General features: G+C 37.2%; 1 protein-coding gene across 9 annotated transcripts in view; it reads right to left on the bottom strand.

The window, feature by feature from the left end:
* The window catches only part of BCAS3 (BCAS3, microtubule associated cell migration factor), a 781,854-nt gene that overhangs the window by 416,490 nt on the left and 339,995 nt on the right, over positions 1-25,369 (bottom strand). For 7 of the 9 annotated variants that reach the window (XM_027870394.1, XM_027870395.1, XM_027870393.1 and 4 more), the window contains exons 17-18: positions 21,379-21,423; positions 12,799-12,923 (exon numbers count right to left, since the gene is read on the bottom strand). In XM_027870394.1, the coding sequence (XP_027726195.1) occupies positions 12,799-12,923; positions 21,379-21,423 (170 nt within the window). The remainder of the gene's footprint in view (positions 1-12,798; positions 12,924-21,378; positions 21,424-25,369) is intronic. The other 2 variants (XM_027870397.1, XM_027870401.1) reach the window with 1 other exon arrangement.

Genomic DNA, 25,369 nt, shown 5'->3' with positions numbered 1-25,369 from the left:
TAGATAGATAGATAGATAGATAGATAGATAGATAGATAGATAGATAGATAGATAGATGGATGGATAGTCAGCAGGAAAGGTCTGTCACACTGGGGTGAGAGTAGAGCGCTGTTCAGCAAAGGCAATGCCCTGGCAAACCAGTAGCAGGCTTTGAGGGCCAATGAATTGGCACCAGTAGCTTCTGGAGCTCTCAGCCCACAGATGGGAGTGGGGGGGAAGGTAATCAGATAACTGATCAGAAAGAGATTACAGAAGTCTCTTTGCTGGCACAGGGTGCAGGACTCTGTTACATGGCCCATATGTGGATCTGGGTCACAGTCTTGGGTCAAAGTGCAAGGGTGAAAGGAACATTAGCACTCCAGAGCTTGTGGCTACAAGGAAGCAGAGACCCTGGTTATAGTTCTGGGGCAGAAAAGAGTGCTTGTAGTCACTCACAGACCAAAGTACATGCCAGGAGAACAGTAGATCATACCACCTTGAAAGAACTGAAAACTTATAGACCCCCTGAGAACTAGCTCTGAAAACAGTTGCACAAAAAATCTGAAGCTTGAGACAGTGCCCTCTACACCCCAGAAGCAGAGCCCAATGGTCAAGAAATAGGCTGGAAAATGAGCAAACAGTAAATCAAGTTACTATGGTGACAGGGAAGATCAAAGCACAAACTCAGAAGAAGACAACAAAGTCAAAATTGCTATATCCAAAGCCTTGAAGAAAAATGTAAATTGGTCTCAGACCCCCCCACCCAAAAACAAATCATGGAAGAACTCAAAAAGGACATTAATGCATTGTTGGTAGGGCTGTGAACTTATTCAACCATTCTATAGAGCAGTTTGGAACTATGCTCAAAGGATTATAAAACCATGCATACCCTTTAACTTAGCAATACCACTACTAGTTCTGTATCCCAAAAGAGATTTTAAAAAAATGAATATGTACAAAAATATTTATAGCAGCTCATTTCTGGGGGCAGAGAATTAGAAATTGAGAGATGTCCATTAATTGGGGAGTGGCTGAACAGGTTATGGTATGTGATTATGATGGAATACTATTGTAGTATAAGAAATGATGAGCAGAATGCACTCAGAAAAACCTGGGAAGACTCTGCATGAGCTGAGGCAAAGTGAAATGTACTACGTACAAAGTAATGGCATTTCTGTAAGATGATCAATTGTGAATGACTTAGCTATTCTCCACAATACAATGATCCAAGGCAACTCTGAAGGACTTATGATGAAAAATGTCATCCATTCCCAGAGAAAGAACTGATGGTGTCGGAATACAAATTGAAGCGTATTTTTTTTTACTTTCTTTATTTTTCTTGAGTTTTTTTTATGTTTTCTTTTAGAATAAGACTATTATAGATATGTTTTGCATGACTACATATGTATAACCTATATCAAACTGCTTATTTTCTCGATGGGTGGGAGGGGGAGGGAGAAAGGGAGAGAATTTGGAGCCCAAAGTTTTAAAAACGAATGTTAAAATTGTTTTTACATCTAACTGGGAAAAATTTTTAAAAATAAATACATAAACAAATATTAAAAGAAAAGGGGAAAAAAAGAAATGCTGAGGATGCTTTTAGAAAAAGCGTGAAAGACTTTTATGAACTGACGCAAAATGAAATGAGTAGAACGAGGAGAACGTTGTACATAGTAACAGCAATTCTGTATGATGGAATGACTTATCTATTCTCAGCAACAGAATGATCTAAGACAATTCCAAAGGACTTGTGATAAAAAAAAAATGCTACCCATCTCTAGAGAAAGAACTGATGGAGTCTGAATGCAGATTTAAGATACTTTTTTTTAACTTTCTTTATTTTTCTTAGTCTGTGTTTTCTTTCACAACATGACTACTATGGAAATGTGTTTTGCATGACTTCATATATATAACCTATACTGAATTGCTTTCCTTCTTAACAAGGGAGTAGTGGAAGGAGGAAGGCATTTGGAACTCATTTGGAACTTTTGAAAAACGAATGTTAAAAATTTTTTTACATGTATTTGGGAAAAAATTAAATATTAAATAAATACATAAATTAATGAAAAGAAACAGGGGGAAGCATGTATAAATGTAAAGATAAGATAGTGCAGGAAGTCTAGGCAGAATAGTGAAAAGTCTAATATACGTGGTTTTCAGCCTTAATCTATCAAAACCGCTCTCCCCAAAGTTATTAATGATCTCTTAGTTGCCAATTCTTTTCCAGGGGTAGGGAACCTGTGGCCTAAAAGCCATATGTGGCCCTCTAGTCCTTTATGCTTGAGGGCCACACGTGGCCTGGAGGCTGCAGGTTTGCCACCCCTAGTCTTTTCTCTAATCTCATTCTTCTTGACTTCTACTTAGCCTTTGACATTGTTGATCACTCTCCCCTCCTCAATACTCTCTTCTGCCTAGGTTTTTGGGATAATACTCTACCCTAGTTCTCTTCCCACCTATCTGACCATTCTTTTTCTATCTCCTTTGCTGAATCCTCTTTCAGATCACGTCTTCTAATCATAGATGTCTCTCAGGGTTCTGTCCTGGACCCTCTTCCTTGCTTTGTCTATACTTCTTCACTTAGTGATCTCATCACTTCCCATGGATTTAATAACCATCTCTATGTTGATGATTCTCAAATCTACCTATCCTCCAAACTCTCTGCTGACCTCCAGTCTTACCACTCCAACTGCCTTTCAGACATCTCAAACTGGATGTTCAGTAGACATCATAAACCAAACATGTCCAAAACAGAGTTCATTCTCTTTCTTCATGACACCCTTCCCCTCATCCTCCCCACACCCACCTCCTTCCCTTTTACTGTTGGGGGCAACACTATCCTCCCAGTTCCTAAGTGTCACAAACTAGGTGTTGTCTCAACTTCTCACTATCTCTCACCCCTCTGTATTCAATCAGTTGCCAAAGTCTGTCAATTTTGTCTTTGCAACATATCTAGAATACATCCCTCTCTCTCCTCTGACACTGTCACCACTCCAGTGCAGGCCCTCATCACTTCACTCCTGGATTACTGCAGAAGCCTGCTGGTGGGTCTGCCGGCCTCAAGTCTCTCCCCACTCTAATCCATCCTCCTTTCAGCCATTAAAGTGATTTTCCTAAAGCACAGATCCAACAGGCTCCATATTATCTGCAGGATCAAATATAAAATGCTCTGTTTGCTATTCAGAGTCTTTCATAACCTAGCTCCTCCTACCTTTCCAGTCTTCTTACACTTTACTCCCCACCATATATTCTTTGATACAGTGACACTGGCCTCCTTGCTGATCCATGAATAAGCCACTCTATCTTTGGCGTCAGGCATTCTCTCTGGCTGTCCCTCGTGCTTGGAATGTTCTACCTCCTGGACTTTGCCTACTGACTCCTATGTTTCCTTTAAGTCCCAATTAAAGTCCCATTCTTTATAAGCCTTTCCCAACCTCTCTGAATTCTAGTGCCTTCCCTCTATTATTTCCTATTTATTCTGTATATAGGTTGTTTTGTACATAATTGTTTGCGTGTTGTCTTCCCTATTAGATTGTAAGCTCCTTGAGGGCAAGAGCTATCTTTTGCATATTTTTGTGCTTAGCACACAGTACTTAGCATATAAATGACACTTAACAAATGTTTATTGATTGATTGATTGGAGAGTATGAACATGGTAATGTGAAATACGGGTGGAAAGGTAGGCTGGAGCCACATTTCGGAAAGTCACACACTTAAGTGCCACACTAAGAAATTCATATTTTACTGTAAAAACAAAATAGAGGTTTTTTCCATAGGTTCTTCTGCGTACAACATACAGGGAGACCCTGAATATTTTTTCGATTGCTCTAGCAACTTTGTGCCAGAATTGGAAGCAGATTCAACAAGATTAAGCATTCTAAACTTTTAATCATCTATCATCTTCAGAAGTTTTTCCCATACCCACTGCCATCAACTATAACTACTAAATTCCCACCACTATTACTCTCTCAATCCCTTGGATATTTAATTATTAGCTCTCTAAGAGTAAACCAGCACACTTCCCACTCCAGACTTACTATTCCTCTCATTCCTATCTTGCTCATCCTTACTTCTCCCATTTTCACTCAAGTTCAGCTTGTCACTTCCATTATGTGCTCTTCAATTCTCATTCCATAATTCTCTTTGTTGAACTCTTTTTTTCTTGCTTTGCCCATCTTCTGGCACTCACAGAGACAAGGCCTTCCCCAAGGGACACTGCATCCCTGGCCATCTTCTCTAGCATTATATACACTTTGTCATACCCCAACATCACAGAGGCCACAGAGAATCAGAATACTTTTTGCTCCCCATTGCCATTTCCAAACTCTCCTTTTGCCATCATTCAGTAACCTCTACTCCTCTGACATATATTCTGTCAAAATTTATTATCCCATCCAGATCATGGTGGCTATTATCCACCAATAAAAGATATTCTCCCACATGTCTCTAAGAGTTCAGTATGTGATGGGGGCAGCTAGATGGTACAGTGGATAGAGCACCAGCCCTGGAGTCAGGAGGACCTGAGTTCAAATCCATTCTCAGACACTTGACCCTAAGCAAGTCACTTAACTCCAATTGCCTCACCAGAAAAAAAAAAAAAGAAAGAAAGAAAGAAAGAAAGAAAAAGTCATTATAGGGGCAGCTGGGTGGCGCTGTGGATAGAGCACTGACCCTGGAATCAGGAGGACCTGAGTTCAAATCTGGCCTCAGACTCAGATACATAACACTCACTAGCTGTGTGACTCTGGGCAAGTCACTTACCCCCAACTGCCTCACCAAAACAAAAAACAAAAACAAAAACAAAAAGAGTTCAGTACCTGGTAAACTGTCTTCTTCTACTCCTCAAAATCTGTCCTTAACATTAGAAATTTCAACACATATGTTACATGATTTTGCAAACATTCTAATGTCCCGTTTTTTTTTTATTTCCTCAAAGCTCATGATTTATTGCTCCATTATACCTCAAGCTCAAAAAGAGATGGTCATACCCAAGGTCTCACCATCACCCAGAACTGCTTTGCTTCCACAATCAAAAACTCTGACATTGCCCCATCTGATCAAAATCTCCTAGCATTCCAATCTCTTCTCTCTCTTATCTCTCTTAAATTTGTCTTTCTCCTCATGACTTCCAATCCTTCTACCCATCAATACTTGATCTAATCATTACCCCTAATCTGAATTTACCTTCTTCCCTTCCAAATCTTCACTTTATAGTTTATTAGTTCAATTTCATGCTGCCATCTACTCTCAAATCTCTTGCCTTCTCATCCAATTGTCGTTCATGTCTCTTGAAACACCAATGCCAGACTACTTCCACCATCTGACTCCTCCATTCCTATTTACTTGCTCTGAATAGGGCTAGAAGAAGTCATGACACAGAGTTGACTGAATCCGCTATGAATTTTTATTATCTAACCTCAACTGGGTCCTCAGCACAACAAAGCAAACTTGGCACTTGCCCCTTACTGAGTCTCTACCCCAGTCTCCACAAAGGTTTCAAAACTTCTCTGCTCAAACTTCTCACACCAGCTTTTCCATCCCACCCTCTTAGCTGAATGACTTGCCACTTACTTTACTGAGAAAATTGAGGCCATTCACCATGAGCTGCCTCTTCTTTTCCCTTCATGTCAACTGCTTTTTATCATTCCTTAGTCTCTCCTCATTTCTCTCAGTCTCTGACAATGAGACAGATCTTAACCTTGACAAGGCCAACCTTTCTATGTGTACCTTTGATCACATCCCATCCTATTTCTTGTCCCCTGAAAACATACCCTAGTCTTTCTTATAATTGAATAACTTTCAAAAGACCTTACAATCCTCTCAAGATATTTCCCTCTATCTCTCATTGCTTTCTAAGCCAAATTCCAAGAAAAAAGTATCTTTACATGTTGTGTCTACATTCTTTGGTCTCACTCACCCTTCAGCCTTTTGCAATCTTGCTTCTGTTCTCACTCAATTGAAACTACTCTGGTAGTAGATATCCATAGATATCAAGGATTTCCTAATTGATAAATATGATGGTCTTTTTGAAATCTTTATCCTTCTTTACCTCTCCAATATTCATGTCATTACTTTCTCTTAATTTTCCAGAATGATTATGTCTTCTCTGTCTCCTTTTATTGGCTCATTATTAATATCATGCCCATCAAATGGGAATATGACCCTAGGCTCTATCCTAGGCCCTGTCTTCTTCTTTCTTCTCTTTCTCACTCATTGACCTTATCAGTTCCCATGAGAGTTGATAACACTTTAATCTGCAAATCCAGTCCTAGTCTCCCTCCTAAGATCCCATCTCAAATCACCAACTGTCTACTGGACATTTCAAATAGAAAGTCTCTCGGACAACAAACTCAAAACTTTCTTTCTCTCTCCAAATATTCCCTACTTGAAAAGGTAACTATTTCTGTTCAAGGAATCACCATCCTTCCAGTCACTCAGGCTTATATCCTTGGTGAAATTCTCAACTTCTCACCCCATATTCAATGAATTCCAATGGCTCCCTATCACATCTAGGATCAAATATTAAATCCTCTGTTTGGCATCCAAAGCCCTTCATAACCTAGCCCCCTCCTATCTTCCTATCTTTCCAGTATTCCAGTATCCTTACCCCTCAAACCCCGACCCATATTCTGGGATCCACTAACGCTAGCCTCTTTGCTTCATAAGATATCTCACATCCATATTCCTCTTTCAAGTCACATGTGCAACATTCTATTTTAGGCCCTCAGTACTTCTCACTTGGACTATTACAAGAGCTTCTTCTATTGGTTTTTCCTGGCTGACGTCTCTGATCAACCCAATCCATAATCTACACAGCTGTCAAAGTGATTTTCCTACCATACAGATCTAACATATAGATCTGAATAGGTACTCATCTAACTTCCCCTCCACTGGCTCCCCAGTTCAGTAAACCCCAGTAGCTTCCTATTACCCCCAGGATCAAATATAAAATTCTTTGTTAGCATTTAAAGTTCTTTACAATCTGGTCCTGATGTACCTTTCAACCTCACTCTATATGACCTCTCAATAATCAGGCTAATGAGGCTGTCTTTCTCTTCCTCACACACTGTACTCCATTTCCTACTGAATCTGTGCTTTTTATGGTTGTCCCCTTTACTAGAATCCACCTACTCTTCACCTTTGGCTTGGAGAATCCCATACTTCCTTCTACCAGCTTAAGTACCAGATTCTACGTGAAACTCTTCTTGATCCTTCTAACAGTTAGTGACCTCCCTCTCTGAACTACCTGGTATTCATTCTTTGCATATTATATGTGAAAGTGTTGTCTCCCTCAATACAACACTTCATTTTTGTTTTTTTTTTACCCATATTGCTTAGCATAAAATAATTAATAAATGCTTTTAAAATGAAATATAGATTGGAATGAGGATAGAATGAAAACAGACCAGTTATAGCCTATCATAGTCTAGGTCAAAAGTGTTGAAGTGAGGCAGTATGAATAGAGAAGGGATGTGTGTGAGAAGTATTGTAGATGTATGATCAACAAGACATGGTGACTCACTGAATATAAAGATGATAGAAATTTTCAAAACTACGTGGCTGGGATACGGGGATAATATCAAAAGAAGTAGAGAAGCTGGAAGAAAGTCAAGTATAAGAGGAAGACAGTGAGTTCTGTTTTGGATATGTAAGTCTGAGTTGTTAGCAGACACCCAGGTGGAAATACATAGCAGCAAAGTGACAGCTGACCAATTGTCATTTGCACAGAAAAGATAACCAAAGGCATGATCGATGGATCATTCTTCTAGAGGCCTATTTTTCTTCTGGTCCCTTCATAGTTAGTACCTTTCCCCCAAAATAATTTTCCACTTATACTGTAGATATATTGAATGTATAATTTTTTGTATTTTGTTTCACCCACACCTGTACTAATGCAAAAGCTGTCTGACTGTTTACTCTGCCGTAATTAAATCTCTCTCTTCACCAGGCCATCTTCCACTCAAACTGTTCTTCCCAAAACATATATCACAACCCTATTTAATAAACTCCAATGACTCCCTATTGCTTCCAGGATCAAATGTGAAATCATCTGTTTATCATTCTAATCCCTTCATCACCTATCCCCATCCTACCTTTCCAGTCTTCTTATACTTTACCCTCGGTCATCCATTTGCAGTGGCCTCCTTGATGATCTTTGCCAAAAATAACAACTCTCCTGACTCCAATCATTTTCATTGACTATTCCCCATGCCAGGAATTCTCTCCCTCCTCATTTCCATCTCTTGGTTTCCCTTGTGTAAGTAACAGCTAAAATCCTACCTTCTACAAAAATCCTTTTTAGAGTTCCCTTAATGCTAGATATTTCCTCTGCTATTATCATCACTTTATCTTCTATAAATCTTGCACATACTTGTTTACATGACATTCCTCACTCCTTTCTTCCTTCCTTCTTTTCTTTGTACCCTTGGCACTTAGCACAGTACCTAGTACGTAGTAGGTACTTGATAAATGTTGACTTGTTATTAATGTCAAGAGAAGCTTACCAATGAGCGTTGTTTCAAGGAGGAATACACAGGGTTAGAACATGGATGTTTAGTTTCCCTCTTTTGCAGATCTTCTAGCCAATGCTAAATGATCACATATAGGAATATTGTACATATGAGGATTCAAGTACAGTTTGGTCCTCTGTGGTCCTTTCCAGATCAGAGGTCATTTTGCTATCATTCATAGATCATGGACAATGCCTCAACAACTAGTTCTTTCAGGGCTTCAGACTGTTTTTTGTGTTTCTATCCTCAGTGCTTAGCATAATGCCTGACATAAAGTAGGTGCTGGATAAATGCTTGTTGACTGATTGAATAATAATGTGGGCTCCCTAAAGGCAGGGATGGTGTTTTTGACTTTCTATGTATTCCCAGCACTTAGCACAGTGGCAGACACATAGCAAACATTTAATAAATGCTTGTTGACTAATACATTTTTTAAAAACATATATATACTACAGCAACCAAGTCTCCCAGTGCTTCAGCAAAACTCTGGGAAGCACTCTAAGGAGCCCTAGGCAGAGAAACATCCTGCAACATCCATCTGAAAGGAGCTGAAGAAAGTGAAAGGAAGGAAAGGCCCAGGTAAGCAGGCAACCTGCAGGGGCCAGACTACCCAATCCTACCCCTAGAATTCCAGTGTTGCTGATTCCAGCCCAACACCATGTAAGCTGCCAGAACCCTACAGCCTCCAACTGCCAGCATCAGAGGCCCCAGCACACAAAGCCAGTGACTAGGCCCTGGGCTCCCAACATAAGAAGCTTTGGTCAGTGCCCCCCTACCACCCAGGAGGAGAGCTCAATCTCTTTAAAGGCCAGGATAAAAGCAAATACCATGAGCAAAAATAAACATATGATAGATTCTTATTATGGGAACAGGGAATATCAAGGCAGAAATTCTGAAGAGGACAATACTGTCAACAAACCCACATCTGGAACCTCAAAAGCCCCAAAATCCTTCTTCAAAGAGCTCAAGAAGGACTGTAAAATTCAAATGAGAGAGGTAGAAGAAAAATTGGGAAAAGAAATGAGAGATATGCAAGAAAGAGTCAATAGCTTGGAAAAGGAAGGAGAAAAATTAACTGTCGAAAACAAGTCCTTAAAAAATAAAATTGGCCAACTGGAAAAAAAAGTGCATTGAAGAAAACAAGTCCCTAAAAAATACAATTGGCCACATGGAGAAGGAGGTACAAAATCTAATAGAAGAAAACAATTTGTTAAAAATTAGAATCGGGCAAATGGAAGCTAATGACTCTATAAGACAGAAAGAATCAATCAAACAGAAACAGAAGAATGAAAAAATGGATGAAAACGTAAAATACCTCATTGGTAAAACAACAGACCTGGAAAATAGATCCAGGAGAGACAATTTAAAAATTATTGGTCTACCTGAAAATCACAATGAAAAAAAAAAGAGCCTGGACAGCATCTTTCAAGAAATCATCAAGGAAAACTGCCCTGAGGTTCTAGAACCAAAGGGTAAAATAGCCATAGAAAGATTAAAAGAATTAAAAGAAAGATAAGGGCCTCATTTCTAAAACATATAGAGAATTAAGTCAAATTTATAAGAATTCAAGTCATTCCCCAATTTATAAATGGTCAAAGGATGTGAATAGGCAGTTCTCAGATGAAGAAATTAAAGCCATCTATAGTCATATGAAAAAATACTGTAAATCACTATTAATTAGAGAAATGCAAATCAAAACAACTCTGAGTACCACATCATACCTATCAGATTGGCCAACATGACAAAACAGGAAAATGATAAATGTTGGAGAAGATGTGGGAAAATTGGAACACTAACGAATTGTTGGTGGAGTTGTGAAATGATCCAACCATTTTGGAGGGCAATTTGGAACTATGTCCAAAAGGCTATAAAAATGTGCATACTCTTTGACCCAGCAATAGCACTTCTAGGACTGTATCCCAAAGAGATAATACAAATGGGAAAAGGACCCACATGTACAAAAATATTTATAGTAGCTCTTTTTGTGGTGTCAAAGAATTGGAAATTGAGAGGATGCCTATCAATTGGGGAATGGCTGAACAAGTTGTGGTCTATGAATGTAATGGAATACTACTGTGCTATAAGAAATGATGAGCAGGCAGACTTCAGAAAAACCTGGAAAGACTTGTATGGTCTGATGCTAAGTGAAGTGAGCAGAACCAGGAGAACGTTGTACACAGTACATTGTGCAATGACTAATATTGACTAAGACCTTCTCAGCAATGCAAGGATCTAAGACATCTCCAAAAGTCTTAAGATAGAAAATGCTATCCACATCCAAAGAAAGAACTATGGAGTGTGAATGCAGATCAAAGCATACTATTTGCTATTTTTTTCTTCTGTTGTGTTTTGTTTCCTCTTTCTGGTGGTTCCTCCTATTGGTTCTAATTCTTCCTTACAATATCACTAATGTGCAAATATGTTTAATAGGAATGTATACATATAGCCTATATCAGATTGTGTGCCGTCTTGGGGAGGAAGGTTGGAAAGGAGGGGGAGAAAAATTTTAAACTCAAAAGGTTATGGAAGTTATTGTTGATAAATCAAAATAAATAATTAAAAAAAAGAAATCATGTCCTAGACATATTAATCTATTCAGCTTTAGAACTCTTGCCCTGGAGTCAAATTGTTTTGATTGTTAAATGCAAACTCACCTAGGCCAGATACTTGACACTTACTAGCTGTGTGACCCTGGGCAAGTCACTTAACTCCAATTGCCTTCCAAAAAAACAAAAAAAATATAGAAAAGGAGAGAAGGAAGTTCAAAGGAGGGCACAGACAGGGAATGTTTTTGTTACTATTGAGTCAAATTTAATATACATTAATAATAATAAATCTAATTTCATAGTTTCATGTGATATTCTCTTTTTTATTCTTTATGTATTGAAACATTTGGGTTTTTTTTTTTTTTTGCTCAGGCAGTTGGGCTTAAGTGATTTGCCCAGGGTCACACAGCTAGTAAGTGTCAAGTGTTTGGTCTGAGGCTGGATTTGAACTCAGGTCCTCCTGACTTCAGGGACAGTGCTCTATCCACTGCGCCACCTAGCTGCTCCGAAACATTTGATTTTTAAAAATGAAAATAAAAACAACTGAAAGTATGATTCAATGAATTCACCAAGGAACTGTAACATATGAAGGAAAAGGACAAAGTATCAAGGAACACTGAAGAAAAAAAATAATGAAAGAGACAAACACAGAGCAGTAGTGTAGTGCAAAGAGCATTGGCACAGAAGCCAGAGGAATTGGGTTGAAATCCTACCTATGGCACTATTTATGTGCCTTTGGGCAAGTAGGGGATTAACCTCTGTAGGTCTCAGTTTTATCACCTATAAAATGAGGAGTCAATGGTCAGCCAAGCTCTCTTTTGACTATATGTGATTCTATGAGACTATGACAGGAAGGAGGAGGAAAAGTAGGATTTCTAGAGAGTGAAGGAAGGAAAGAATATCCAGAATAGACAGTTAACAGAATATGCTGCAGAAAGGTCAAGGCGGATGAGAACTGATAAAAGGACATTGGGCTAGGGAACTAAGAGGTTGTTGGTCATCTCAGAGAAATACAGTAGTGAAGTTTGAAGGCAGAGAGCAAGGCATTGAGGACTGGGTGATGAGGAAGATATAAAGTCAGCGACTATAGTCTAGTCTTTCTAGAAATTTAGTCATATAGTAAGTAAGATAGCTTGAGGGGATGCTATCCTGGCTGTGCCTAAGAATAAAAAGAATATGACCTCCTCAAGAGGAGGGAATGATTCATTCTTTGTCTTTCCGACCCTGGTGTCTAGCACAGAGCCAGGCATATAATGGTGCCTAATAAAAGCTTTTTGACCAATTGATTATCTTCTAAACAGTGAAAAAGAAGCCAGAAGTGTGGGAGAAAAGTGCCTGATGTACACTTGGCTTCAAAGTCATATGAAGGCTTGTGTCTAAAAAGTCCTGCTATTTCTGGATCAGTTTCAAAGATGCAAACTTTTGGATATGCACGCCTAGGAGGAAAATCTGCAGGCAATCTAGATCCCTACTGAGTAATCAGCTTATTTGTTGCAGTACAGATATAAATTAACGCTGGTGCCCCAATACTTTCCTCATCTACATAGCTCTCAGAAATGCTAATTTGGAAAAAAGGTCCTATAGGCCCTCATTTTACACATATGGGGAGACATCATCCTTTCCATCTTAATCCTATAAAAGGTGGACATAAAGAACTGAAGTGATATATGCAAATTAAGAAGGTATTTAAAATTTACTGAAATAAGTAGAAGCAAAAGAAAAATTCCTAAAAGGGCCAAATATGCAATTTCAATAAAGATACAAACCTTTTTCTCGTTTCAGACCAGGATTATTTGCAAACCAGGATCTGGACATTCCAAAGATTGCAGCCACACAGAATTCTCCTCCCATTGATTTGCTGGGTGAAATCTGGGGAGGCGGTTTAACTTTGCTTTAAAAAAACACAGACACACACACAAGAAAACAACAAAAAATTAATATGGTGATATAAGACCCCACTAAAAAAGATTAGAAGTCTTTTCTGATTTTACCCCTTATAAGTCAACTACTTTCAGTGCCTATTGCCATACACTTGCCATAAGGGATTCTATCTGTTGATGGGAAAACATGTTCAACATATACTATGGCAGAAATTATGTTAAAGCTCCAGTGAGAGCTGTCAAGTTAACTTCAAAGGTTAAAAAAAAAAACCAAAAAACTGACTTTGTGACATATGAGGGAGAAATCCAAGTCGGTTCTTTTCAGTTCAATGCCACCTTCCCTGTGGATTTTAAGATGGAAAAGTGGAGCCAGCACAAACCTCTCACAATAACAACAAAATCATTCATCATTCAATTTCAGTTTTTAAGTCGGAAATACAGGATGTGGGGTTGGCAATAAGTGGGAGATAGAAGAGAATGGAGACAACACATACACCCATAATACTGAGTACCAAAATAACCAGATTGCACAGAATGAAACCCCAAAAATGCTCTCATTCAAAATGCCACAGACAATGTGCATGTAGTAGATCTAATGATATGCAATTACATTTGCTGGTCTTCCTATTTGGTATTTATTTTTTCCTCCTTGTTCCTTGAAAATGATGTGTCTGTTGCTGGTCAGAGAACAGAGTGGTTAAAGACTGAAGTAAAAGCTGAAGGCCTCTGGGTGACTAAGGCACCCAAACAGAATCTCTGCTTCCTATATGATTTATGGATAAATGCAGAACAATGCTACGCCTTATTCTAACTACACCAAGAAAGTGTATCTTTTTCTTTTCCATTATCCAAAATTTCCCCAAATAAGGTCTCACATTTTTACCTGGCTAGAAAGAAATGGGACGTAGATTTAAAGCTAGAAGAGAACTTGGAGGCCGCATATACCAAAACTCTCATTTTGCAGATAATGAAAGTGATGCTGAGAGATTTGCCCAAGGTAGCAATGTAGTAGGTAAGAGTGAGATCAAAACCCACAACGTGTGACTCTATATAGTATAATTTCTACTACAGTACACTAGGTAACAGGGAAGACTCTGCACCTCACTGGCAACATTCTTACATATGGAAAGGGGTAAATTTTATCAGGGAGGCAGTATGATCCAGTGGGATTAGCATTGAGTCCCAATTTGCAGACTTATTTGTTTAGTAATGCAGGCCAAGTCACTCTTATCTTCTCAACTGGAAGACAGGCATAATCACATTATATAATATCCCTCTCAAGTATAATAGGAGAAGAAGGCTTTCTAAACCTTAAAGCAAGATCTCAAGCTGAGTCATTATTAATATTAATGAGTTCTACATCACTGGAGGTTTTCCCATAGATTGGAGGATTATTTATTGAGAATGCTACCCAGAAGATTCATGATGCTAGAAAGGGCTAGCAGAAAGGTACTCTGAGTTCTCACTCTGGGATTCTGTTACTCCATATGACAAAGAAGGAAGTGACAGGAAATTGTTTAATTCAAATCAATCAAATTAAATTCAAATTAAATCATACACACAGACATAGACATACACACACACACACACACACACATTCTGCTACGAGGGATGGGGAAGTGAGGAAGAGGTACAAAGATTGAAATAAAACCATTAAGGATTTCACATTCTATTACATGAAGGATTTGCCATTAAGGATTTCACATCCTATTATGGGGGGTACAACATGCACATATCAGCTATTTTGGAACCTGGATACTTCCATGGATCTGTAAAGGAGAACTCAAGTGAGGGGGAACTCTCTACTTAAGCTTTCCTCCCAACAAGAAAGGCACAAACATTATTTAGAAATGTATCAGTCACTTGAGTGAGGATCCCTACCCCGTTTTTGCTCAAATCCTTTATGTTTCAGCTATCATCTTAAATCTTCTAAATTCTACATTGTGTCTTCTTAGAGTCCTATTCCAATGCCTCACTGCAGCGGGCAATGTCAGCAGCAGCCGCAAACCACATATTCCAGAGGGAGAGTTTCACTACCAATTCCACACGCTCACCTGACTAGTCCTGACTATCTGTTCCACTAGTTTTGGCCATCACTTTTTCACTCTAAGCACCTGTGATAAAGGTGTCAAATCTAGCCTCAGCAGTTGGTGTGTAACCTTGGGCAAAGCACTATATTTCTCTTAGCTTCCGTTTTCCCATATATAAATATGGATAATAACAATGTCTATAACTATTTCATAGAGCAACTACAAGGCACAATGGATAGAACACCAGACCTAGGGTCAAAAAGATCGGAGTTCAAATCTAGCCTCAGGCACTAGCTGTGTGACCCTGGGCAAGTCACTTAAGCCTCTTTGCCTAAGTTTCCTTATCTACAAAATGAGCTAGAGAAGGAAATGGCAAACCACTAGAGAAATCTTTGCCAAGAAAACCCCAGATGGGGTCACAACGAGTCAGACATGACTGAAACAACAAAACAAAACATTACACAAGGTTGTCATACTTAAGAGAGCTTTATAGAATTATGGAAATGTGAATTATTGTTACTATTATTACTACAGAGTAAACTAAAATAAAGCTGTTAAACTTACATCTGCATAAAGAGCAACAAGAGCCCTTAAGTTTCCATTTTGTTTTGTGAGATGGGAAAAAAAGCCTAAATATTTATTATAATTAGGTGAGAAAAGAGTGACAATTTAGTCATTTTCAGCTAAGTACTTGCAAATGCATATTTGTTCTGGGTACACTTGGAGAGCTGCTCCATGTATTAGAAACACCTCAGTCTCTGGAGAACAATCAAACCGAAAGGCTTCACAAAAAGGGGATCAAAAATCACATTGAAAGGTAGAGGGTGGGGGGGGTGGGAGTTGAGAGAGAACGGTTTAAGTGTCATGTGGAGGCTGGTTAACAACTTAACTATTTATTTTCTCACCACGGTTGCAGGTCTCACCACGGTGGCAGGTCACATGCCAAATAATTAAAGTAACACAGAGAAACAAGAAAGAACACACTTTCTTCTTCAGAAAAACATGGCTTATCAAAAATTGTATAATAAACTGACCTGAAGTATAGATTTGGGCAAAAAAAAAAGGCCACTTTTTTACAAAGAACCATTAAAATCAAGAGCAGAAATGTGATGGGAGGGGTATATTAAAAAAACATCAATTTACTTCCAGGATGTTAAAAAAAAATACATTCTGTGAGTTTACTAGTCTTGCAACTTAATCAAGTGATGCCAAGAACTGAACTCTCCAGCGTTTCCAAAGTCTTGCATATTACTAGTTCTCTCACATCCAACAATCTGCCCCCCCAAACCTCTCTCCCCATCAATACAATTATCACTTACAGATGCTCACTGACTCCTGCAAAGATTAAAGGGGAAGCTTAAAGATACATCAATAGCTCTTAGTATTTATTTCAGTATTTCTTTATATTGACCAGATCCCACAATCAGTGTTCAATAGATGATCAAAAGTGTTGGCTTCCCTGAAAATTGCTTGCCTGCCCCATGACACAGCTGGGGAATGGGTGTGTGGAATACTTGTAGAAAGGGCTGATTTAATTAAGGTCTTCCCATCATCATGACTACATGGGGAATTTACTTCAACAAAGCAGGATCGTCCCAGAAATATCCCAGGAAAGTGGGAGCCAGGAAAAGAGCCACAGTGTGTATAGGAGAGATTTCTTTTATTATTGTGAAAATCTTTCCTAAACCACAACATCCAAAAGAAGGAAATAGAAAGGTTGACATAATTCCTCCTTTTTTGAGTCAGCTCGAAGGTAGTCTGGAAATGACGAAGTCCACAAAACTCTCAAGTTGAAGCTTTGTGGTTCAGGAGGCCAAAGGATTTTTAAACCAACATCTGACAAGGGCATTATCATGGGCAAGTGTTTGTTTCCACAGTGCCAAATGTTTCTATTTCAAAATAATCTTTCATACACAGAAAGATGAAACCTTGTAAAACAATGACTGGCAGTTAAACCATTTAGCGTGGCTTATTTCAGAAAGTTCTATAGTAATTTCAACTACTCTTTCGGAAATTTATTTTGATTCTAGCATTTTTCTTAATTTTCCATGTCTCATTCTTCTTGTAAGGAGAATCTGACAAATTCCGATAAAAAAACACTTTCCATTAGAAAATGATTCTAAACTAGAGGTATCTGGAGGCTTTGTCTCTTTAGCAAACCTCCCACCACCTGCTCTGTTAAAATAATGAATAAATTAAACACAAGGAAAATATCATTTGTGTCTGAATGGGATTTTGGGGAAGGTTATTAGAAACCAATTCTACTGATAACTGGATGTATCCCACTTTTTTTGAATTTATAAATGAGATCAAAACATCATGATGAACATAGGTGGTGACGGACTTGTTTCTACTATAAACTACTGCTCTTTGCTGCCCCTTAACCTGTCAGTACCTCATAAATTATCTCATGTGAAAAAATTAAAAGGCTGGTTTAGCTTAATTTTTGAGCCAAACCCAAAGCAACATGTGCACCAATGCAACTTTTACCACTTCAAGCAAAGTCACAAATCTAAATCACCAAATTTACCAAATAAATGGTGGCAGAGCACTATTCTCAAGGAAGAAAAGAGAGAAACAAGGTGTGAAGTAAAAGACTTTGGATTTCTCTGAATATCTATCTGACCATATAGCTATGAGAATTATTTGTATTGAAAAAGGAGTTGTGGAGATGTTTGTATTACGGGATGGGTCCTTTAGAGAAATTACTGAAGCCCTGTTTTTGTTTTTTTTTTTCCCATGTTGGTTCATAATGTTTGAAAGTGATCAAGCAAACTCAGATACTAAGCTTCTCCTGCTGGGTTTCTCTCTCTCTCTCTCTCTCTCTCCTCAACTGCAAATATTTGGGGGAAATTTTCAAGTTTGTAACAAGAACAGATTTAACATTACAGGAAAACTATTTCCTCCTTTCTAGATGAATTTACTGTGTACCACTGGATGAAATGTGACCAATAAGGGCATGCATGACAGAAGAAGCAAACAGGAGCCCCCATACCCTGCTGAGATAAACACAAACACGCACAGAGCCACTACAGAAGATGGAGGCACTATTTCTACCCCTTTCTAAAAACACCAAAAGAAATGAGCCAATATATTTAATATTTCTTTTGTAAAACCAAGGAAAAATGCTGATTAAAATGCCCCAGTGGTATGGTATCTCCTAGTTAAATACCCAAGCCCATTTTCCTTCCATTTTTCCTCATCTAAAAGCTTTTAATATTAATTTGTGTGTTCTCTCACTGTTCTGTTCCTTCCTACCGTGCTTTACTGAATATGACCTAAATAGGAAGACTGAAAATATTTGTTAATAAAAAGATAGGATATAATAGCATACTTCCTCCAACCAGACATAGATTATTCTTAAAGACTAAAGTTTTATTTGATGAGTATGACTAAAGTAAAAAATTAAGCTCAATAATTCTACTATCCAAGAAGGGAAATGTTTCTCTCTCCTGGAAAGAAGGCTGAAGACATCCTACAGAAGCATTGTTTTTACTTTAAAATTGTTGTTAACTGTCACAAAAAAAACAACATATAAAATAAGGAAGCAAATATATAAAAAATCCATACCATTTAATAAAAGAAGAGCTAAACAAATCAAGAGACACAGAACTAAAATAAAATGTTTATTCTCCCTGGTACTTTTACATTTTTGCAAAAACATTATTAATACAGAAAATACTATTTCAAAGCTGGTTTAAAAGAAATAACAAATTTGGCTATAATTTATTATGTGCTGCTAAGTAATATATTTAACATCTATAAATATATTGTTTAAATGACTATCATACCATTCAAATAAGCTGAATTTAATATAGTCATTTTGTTTCAAGAATTTTATCAAATGGGTAAATGTATCTGCATATGTATAGGACTAAACATACAAATACAAAAACATTTTCATAAAATAATCTTTATATACTTCTTAGGGCTTTAAAAATTAACTCAAATAGAGTAATAATTTAAACAGCACTGTAGGCACTCTTTAAACAACATATTTTAAGTAATCATTAAAAATAGTCATTATGTTTTTTTAAATCTACATTTTTAAAAAAACAATGATTTTTCCCTATTTACCTTTTTACTCTTCTATATATGGTCACATTAAACTCATGCAGAGTGGTCAGCTAAGCTGACTTAAGGATACATTCTTCTGAAATCAGCACTGATGAATCAAAGAGGACTTAATAGGGTCCTTACCAGAAAACAGTTTTTTCCCTGTACCATCAGGCAAAGGAACTATGTTAAAACTGGCTCATTTGATGAGCAAATGAATAAAGTGCCAGAAAGAAGGACATGAAAAGTGTGATTTACCAAAAGCCAAAACTTCCTTGGACAACTTCATCCATGTTCTCTGCTCCATAACTCCTTAGAAAGTAGCATATGAGATTTGCATTTTGGTTTGTGAGAATCTCAAACAACTGCCCTTCAGTCATATTACATAGAATACTGTTCTCATACGAGTACCTTGCATTCATTTGTTTAGCATAATTTTCATTTCAGATTAGTAAATAAAAACATACTCTCCAAGCTGAGTGATCAATAATATGTAGTGAAAACAGCAAAAAAACGAAAAAACTATTGAAACAAAGAAACTCTTATAAACAACATGTAAGAAGCTGTCAAATCTATATTCATTTGGCTGCCGTAATTTGAGGTTTCATTAAAAGCTTAATGGAAAAAACATGCACTGCAAGGCAAAGAAACTTTTTTAAAAGGGCTTTTTTTTGTTCTCTCCAAGTCTGCATAAGTGAGTAAAAACGAGTTTCTCGTGTGCTAACGATGGCATCAAACAAACCACAAGGCAGTCTTCTGAAAGACAGGCAATGATTTAAAAGACTCCTATATTTCATATATCCCTTTCTTTAATCTGGTTCTTTTAATCTTGTTTCAGCCCAAAATCATTTCTGGTTGACAAGTGCCTTTGTTTAAATATGAAGAGCCACAAGTTTTGGGTCGAATGGTCCTTTCTTATTTCACACAATATTTGCTTCTCCATCCATATTACTATGTTGATTTTTTTTTCCCTTTATACTTAGTAGAAGATATTCATTCAAAGATGAATTTAAACTCCCAGTTCTTTTCCAAACGCTAGTAAGGTAGTTCACTGCTGTGCACATTGAAGGTGTTTTTTGTTTAGTTTGATTCAGTTTGTTTTTTCAGTGCCAGTCTCATTACAAGTTGCACTGGGCGGGCATATGTTTAATATGTTCTAGAGAAACTAAATGATGTCAGTTAAGAATATGAATATAACAATTTAAATGATTCAAGAGATTTTATTCCACTCATACCATTCTTGTTATCATCAATCCATAATAGCTCACGAGCTGTGATTTCACAAGTATCCCTAAGCTTTGGAAAGTGATTAAAACCGCTTTTGCTTAACATATCCTACTTACAACTACGTAATGGAGAAGGAAAATTCTATTTTCATTCTTATATATTCTGAACCTACTTTGACATTAGTTCAAATATCTGCAACATCTAACCTCTTAAGTGTGTTCTTATCCAATTACAGGCTACCTTAGAAAAACACTTATTCTTTTCCTAGGGAGACACTTTTAAGATTAAATCCTGGTCCTATAATAACAAGGTCATGGGGAAATTCCTGTTAGCAGTTAAGCAAACTATACATGTAAATGTCCCCCATACATCTGGAATAGCAAATGAGAGCAAATTTTTTTTTAATATTACTATCTTGCAGTCCATTTCATTAGAGCATAGCTCTTCCACATGAGTCTAATTCTTTAAAAAATACTAATAATGCAATAAAAAATTGTATGGACTTTTCAAAATGACATTTTTCTTTTATGCAATAATAGTAAAAATAAATTCTTATAATTTTTATTTCAGATCTTCATATAAAAGCATGACTTGAACTTTGTTTAAAGTATTATAAACATGTATTATTTTGATTTTTTCAACATTTTCTTTGCTGCTTTCCCCTTAGAGCCTTAATACTAACTCTCTTTTACTTATGCCTAAAATGCATCAAAATTGAAATAGTTTTCTGGGCTGAACCAAGGAAAATTCAGCAAAACTTCTCTATTGCATCGCACCATACCACACTTACAGTTACACAACAAATCCAGAATCTCTTCTCTGTATCCATTATGATATACAAGACAGCTTCCACCATAGTAATGAAAGTTTCACCCTTATTCTTGAGAATAATAAGGGGTTTCTACTGTAATTTTTTCTTTTTAAAGCAAGAGTATAAAATTTTTATTTTTTCTATGACATAATTGGGACCCAGAAAAGTTGCTTTTCAAAAGTTTGAATGTCAATAGTCATTTCCCCACCTAAAAACTACTAAGTTTGCAGTGCCTCCAGCTGTGAATCAGCCCATGCAGTTGAAAACAAAACTACAAAACAGGGTTATTTTCTGTGAGTACAGCAAATGAATTAGGCATGCGGGGATTGAACTGGGACTCACCATGGAGCTTTTATGGAAAAACACCCCGCTCCAAACAGATAAGGCCTTCATGTAAAAGGGGGGAAAAATGCACAAAAAATTAGAATGAGAACTCATTAACATTAACAAGTACAGTGTACATCATGCTGTTAAGGATTAAGCATAAAAATATTCAAATAAGTTAATTGTTTGCAAAGCCCCTGCCAATATTCCAACAACATCCATGGGTTTTATGCAGTCAAGAGGTCTAAGAATTTTCTATTTCCCCCCATTTTCTTAAGCACCCATGTAGGATTCCCAAGATAAAATCAAGTGAAATCCACAGCTATGGGCCCTTCAAACAATATTCAAGTCAAATACAATAATCAGATGGAGAAAACAGTAAGTAGCAGTGTCAATAGCAACAGGTGTGTGGATATGTGTCATGAAATGTTTAAAACTGACTGAAGAAGCTGAACATCAAACTTGCTATAACAGTGAATGACCTGTACCTTGCTGTTGTTATTTACTAGTGACAATCTTAGGCTGCCCGGAAATCATAAAATTTTCTATAAAATGCTGCATATTGATAACAAACAGAAGAATACATTGCTGGGCAGAAGGGACAAATATAAGGTACAGTAACGAGCATTTAGTATGATTTTCTGTCCTTGTTTTTTTTGATTGCATTCCAGGAAATTAGCATGCAGCTTAATAGTGTTGCAAGACATTCACTTCCTACCACTAATCCTCTATGGACTAACTTGGAAAGCAGCAAAATAAAACCACAGTCAATTGTTTTAAATACAACTTAGGATGCAAAATCAAATGCCAGCATTAAATCTAACTTGCATTTCTATTACAAAATATAATCACAGCAAAATATGATGCAGTTCTTACATATAAGAGTAAGAATTTCAATTACATCAAAACTCCAAAGATCAATATTATATAACCTCATTGGCATTAGAAAAGTATGAGAGGTGGGGGCAAATATAAAATATAGGTGACAAGTCTCACTAAACTTCTATCTAAATTATTTTTCATATTTCTGTTAGTTACTGTGGGTCTCTTGGTACTTTCTGAACAAATGGATACAAAGTAAAAATCCAGCAAAATATTGCCACAACATCCTGATGGAAAGAAGATCAGATTTTGGCACAGAGAACACCAAGAAAAGGGCAGAAATAATAAAGCATAAAAAACAAATCAGAAACTAAGGAAAAAAGAAAAACTATAAGCAATTAAAAAGAGAAAATCCAGAAATCTTCTAGATACAAATATATAGCTGTTAATATTTAGATAATCAAAAGACAATTCCAAATAAAAGATGTTACTTCATAATTCATTAGTGTAGTCATTCAATAAGAATGGCTTGTGTACTATTTTTATTTTTTTACTATTTTAACTATTTTATGGTGTAAACAATGAAAAAATACAAAATTGAGTTAAGATTACGGGGTCCCGGATTTAAAGGAGCCCACAGACTAATAGAGGAGACATATATAATAGCCTTAATGCAAGAGAAGGTGTGAATGTAAAAGAGGAAATAACTACTTAAAGCTGTCCTGAACTAAACAGTTCAAGAGTACAGCAATCATAGTCTTTTTGAGAACCAATGGCTAAAGTTATTTCTCCCCTGTCCTAACACTAACTCCAAAACAAAGTCTTAATTTCTGGCTCTCCTTGCTAGTTGTGTAAGGGAATTCCTCTTTCTTACTGAGTTGCTTTCTAATCACTAAGGTGGTCATCTCTTGTTGGATTCACTGAGCAAAGCAATGCAAATATGCCAGTTTTTGAAATCCAGGAGCCTCTCTGGCTTGAGTTGCCTAAGCTGACTTAGACCATTTTTGATTAAAGTTCACCATATCCACCTCACTGCCCTACCCCCAACTCAAACACCTCAGACTAATACCAAATTAAAGCTCATTTACAATGAGACGAAGAAGACAGCTGGATCTTTGACTTATCCTTTGTGACTTCAGAGTTTTAATCTTTTGGCACCAATGAAAGAAGATGGAGCCAATATATTTTAAAAGAACAGTCATACATAAAGTTAGTATCAGAATTCCTTAAAATCCAATAAGTCTCTTTTCTATGGAAAATATTCATCCAATACATTTACAAAATAAATACTTGAACTGGATACACACAAGTGCACACACACACACACACACACACACAGAGGCATTCTTGGTTTCTTATTAGGTAGCAATGTCATTAATGTTGTGACTCTTGTGTCTATTCTCTTTCCTATAATAGTCCAAAAGCATAATATGAATATCTCGATATAGTAGTGCATAACAAACTGGGATAAGCCAAAGGACTGATATAGTACCACAGGTTTACCTTTCCTTCGGATGGCCATGTTTATATAAAATGTAAGAAATGAAACTCACAGAGGCCTAGAGCTCTTCATCTCTTTAATATCAGCCCAGTGTGTTAAAGGACCTAAGAGCTCACATGGCTCTAGAAAGGGGGAGGCTTAGACAGCATACATGCATTGAGCGTGGTATGTCTTCCCTTTTCCTCCCTCCTCATTAACCTGGACCACTGCCATATGCATGTAAAAGGAGACCTGTTGAACTCCAAAGAGCTGTGGTAACTGACGTATTTACTGACTTTTTGTAGGGAATGTCAGCTGTTCTTTTGAAATGTGGCTGCTTCATCTTCTTTCATCGGGGACAAAAGAATGAAAATCTAAAGTCACAAAGGACAAGCCCAAGATCCAGCTGTCTTATTTAGTTTTTCTAATAGCAAACCAGCTGCATTTTAGATTTAGGGTAGGTCAATAGGATATAATACAGACAACTCTGTATAACCCTAGGCAACTCAAACCAAAGTATTCCTGGATTTTGAGGACTAGCATATCAGCATCAAATAGGAATTCGTTCTTAAATGGTCAGGGGTTTAGGAGTCTAACCCAATAAGGATTAACCACTTTGTGCATAGAAAAGTATATGTCTGATCTAGTTGGATTCTAAGATTAGAAGGAGAGAGGTGTACTGTGCAGAATGAGATCAAGAAGTCTAAAATTTAAGACTTAGCTCGTTGTTTTAGGGCCATTTATAGGACATGGAAAAATGGCTTGAAGACTGGTTTGTAAACTTTTCAGCTATCCTGGCTGACAGAAAGGAGTACTCTTCTGCACCAAATCCTGATGCCTTTGAAGTATGGGCTGCATTTATGAATATGCATACTGGAATGGCCATAGCACCACATGGGCCATACTTTGAAAGAATAAGACAAACACTACAGGCAAAAAAATGCCCAACATTAGAAAAGAGATCAGTTTTCTATGACACCTCGTTCAGGACCAAGTGATTATAAGAACAGTAACAGTTATCTTTGCTGAAAGAAAAATAGCTAATGTGAAGGCTAAGACTCAAATTTTGGTGAGAAATACAGAATATTTAAAATATTCCCATCATTAATCCAGTTGATAATGTTGTCTTAGAAATCAGACCTTGCCACCGAATAGAACAGCAAATGACCATGTGTAAATATTATGGGGAGTTGAGTCTCTAGAGAAAAGCTCTAGGCTATTTTGTACAAAATAATAAAGAACTGAAGTTGCTCATGTTTCTTTACGGATGAATTCCAGAACCATAATGTCTGTGATGGATTCTGCGTGCCAATCTCTGATGAATAGCAACTGAAACAGACTCATTTTCCACACATATTCAAGCAAATGATTCTTCATGTCTTTCCCAAGCTTTAATTTTGATTTACTGCTAATTTGATTTTGTTGTCCCCTGTTTAGGAGGCTTGTGGCATTGTCAGCGCTCACTCCCTTGGAGTGCAGGACAAATGGTGGTTAGAAGAGACTAATAAGTTTTTTGATCTCAGAATACATTCAACATGTGGAGGATTTTCTTTAGAACCAAAGTCCATAAGATGGAAAAATTTAAATGTCAAACTCTAGGCATAAATTACCACCACAGATTTTTATCTACATTCCCTTCTCTTTATGGAAGGAAAGAAGGAAGGAAGGAAGGAAGGAAGGAAGGAAGGAAGGAAGGAAGGAAGGAAG

The sequence above is a fragment of the Vombatus ursinus genome, unplaced genomic scaffold (assembly GCF_900497805.2).
Source record: "Vombatus ursinus unplaced genomic scaffold, bare-nosed wombat genome assembly UNPS02014797.1, whole genome shotgun sequence".
NCBI lineage: Eukaryota > Metazoa > Chordata > Mammalia > Diprotodontia > Vombatidae > Vombatus > Vombatus ursinus.
Note: the sequence above shows the minus strand (reverse complement) of the source record. Positions and strands in the feature narration are given on the sequence as shown.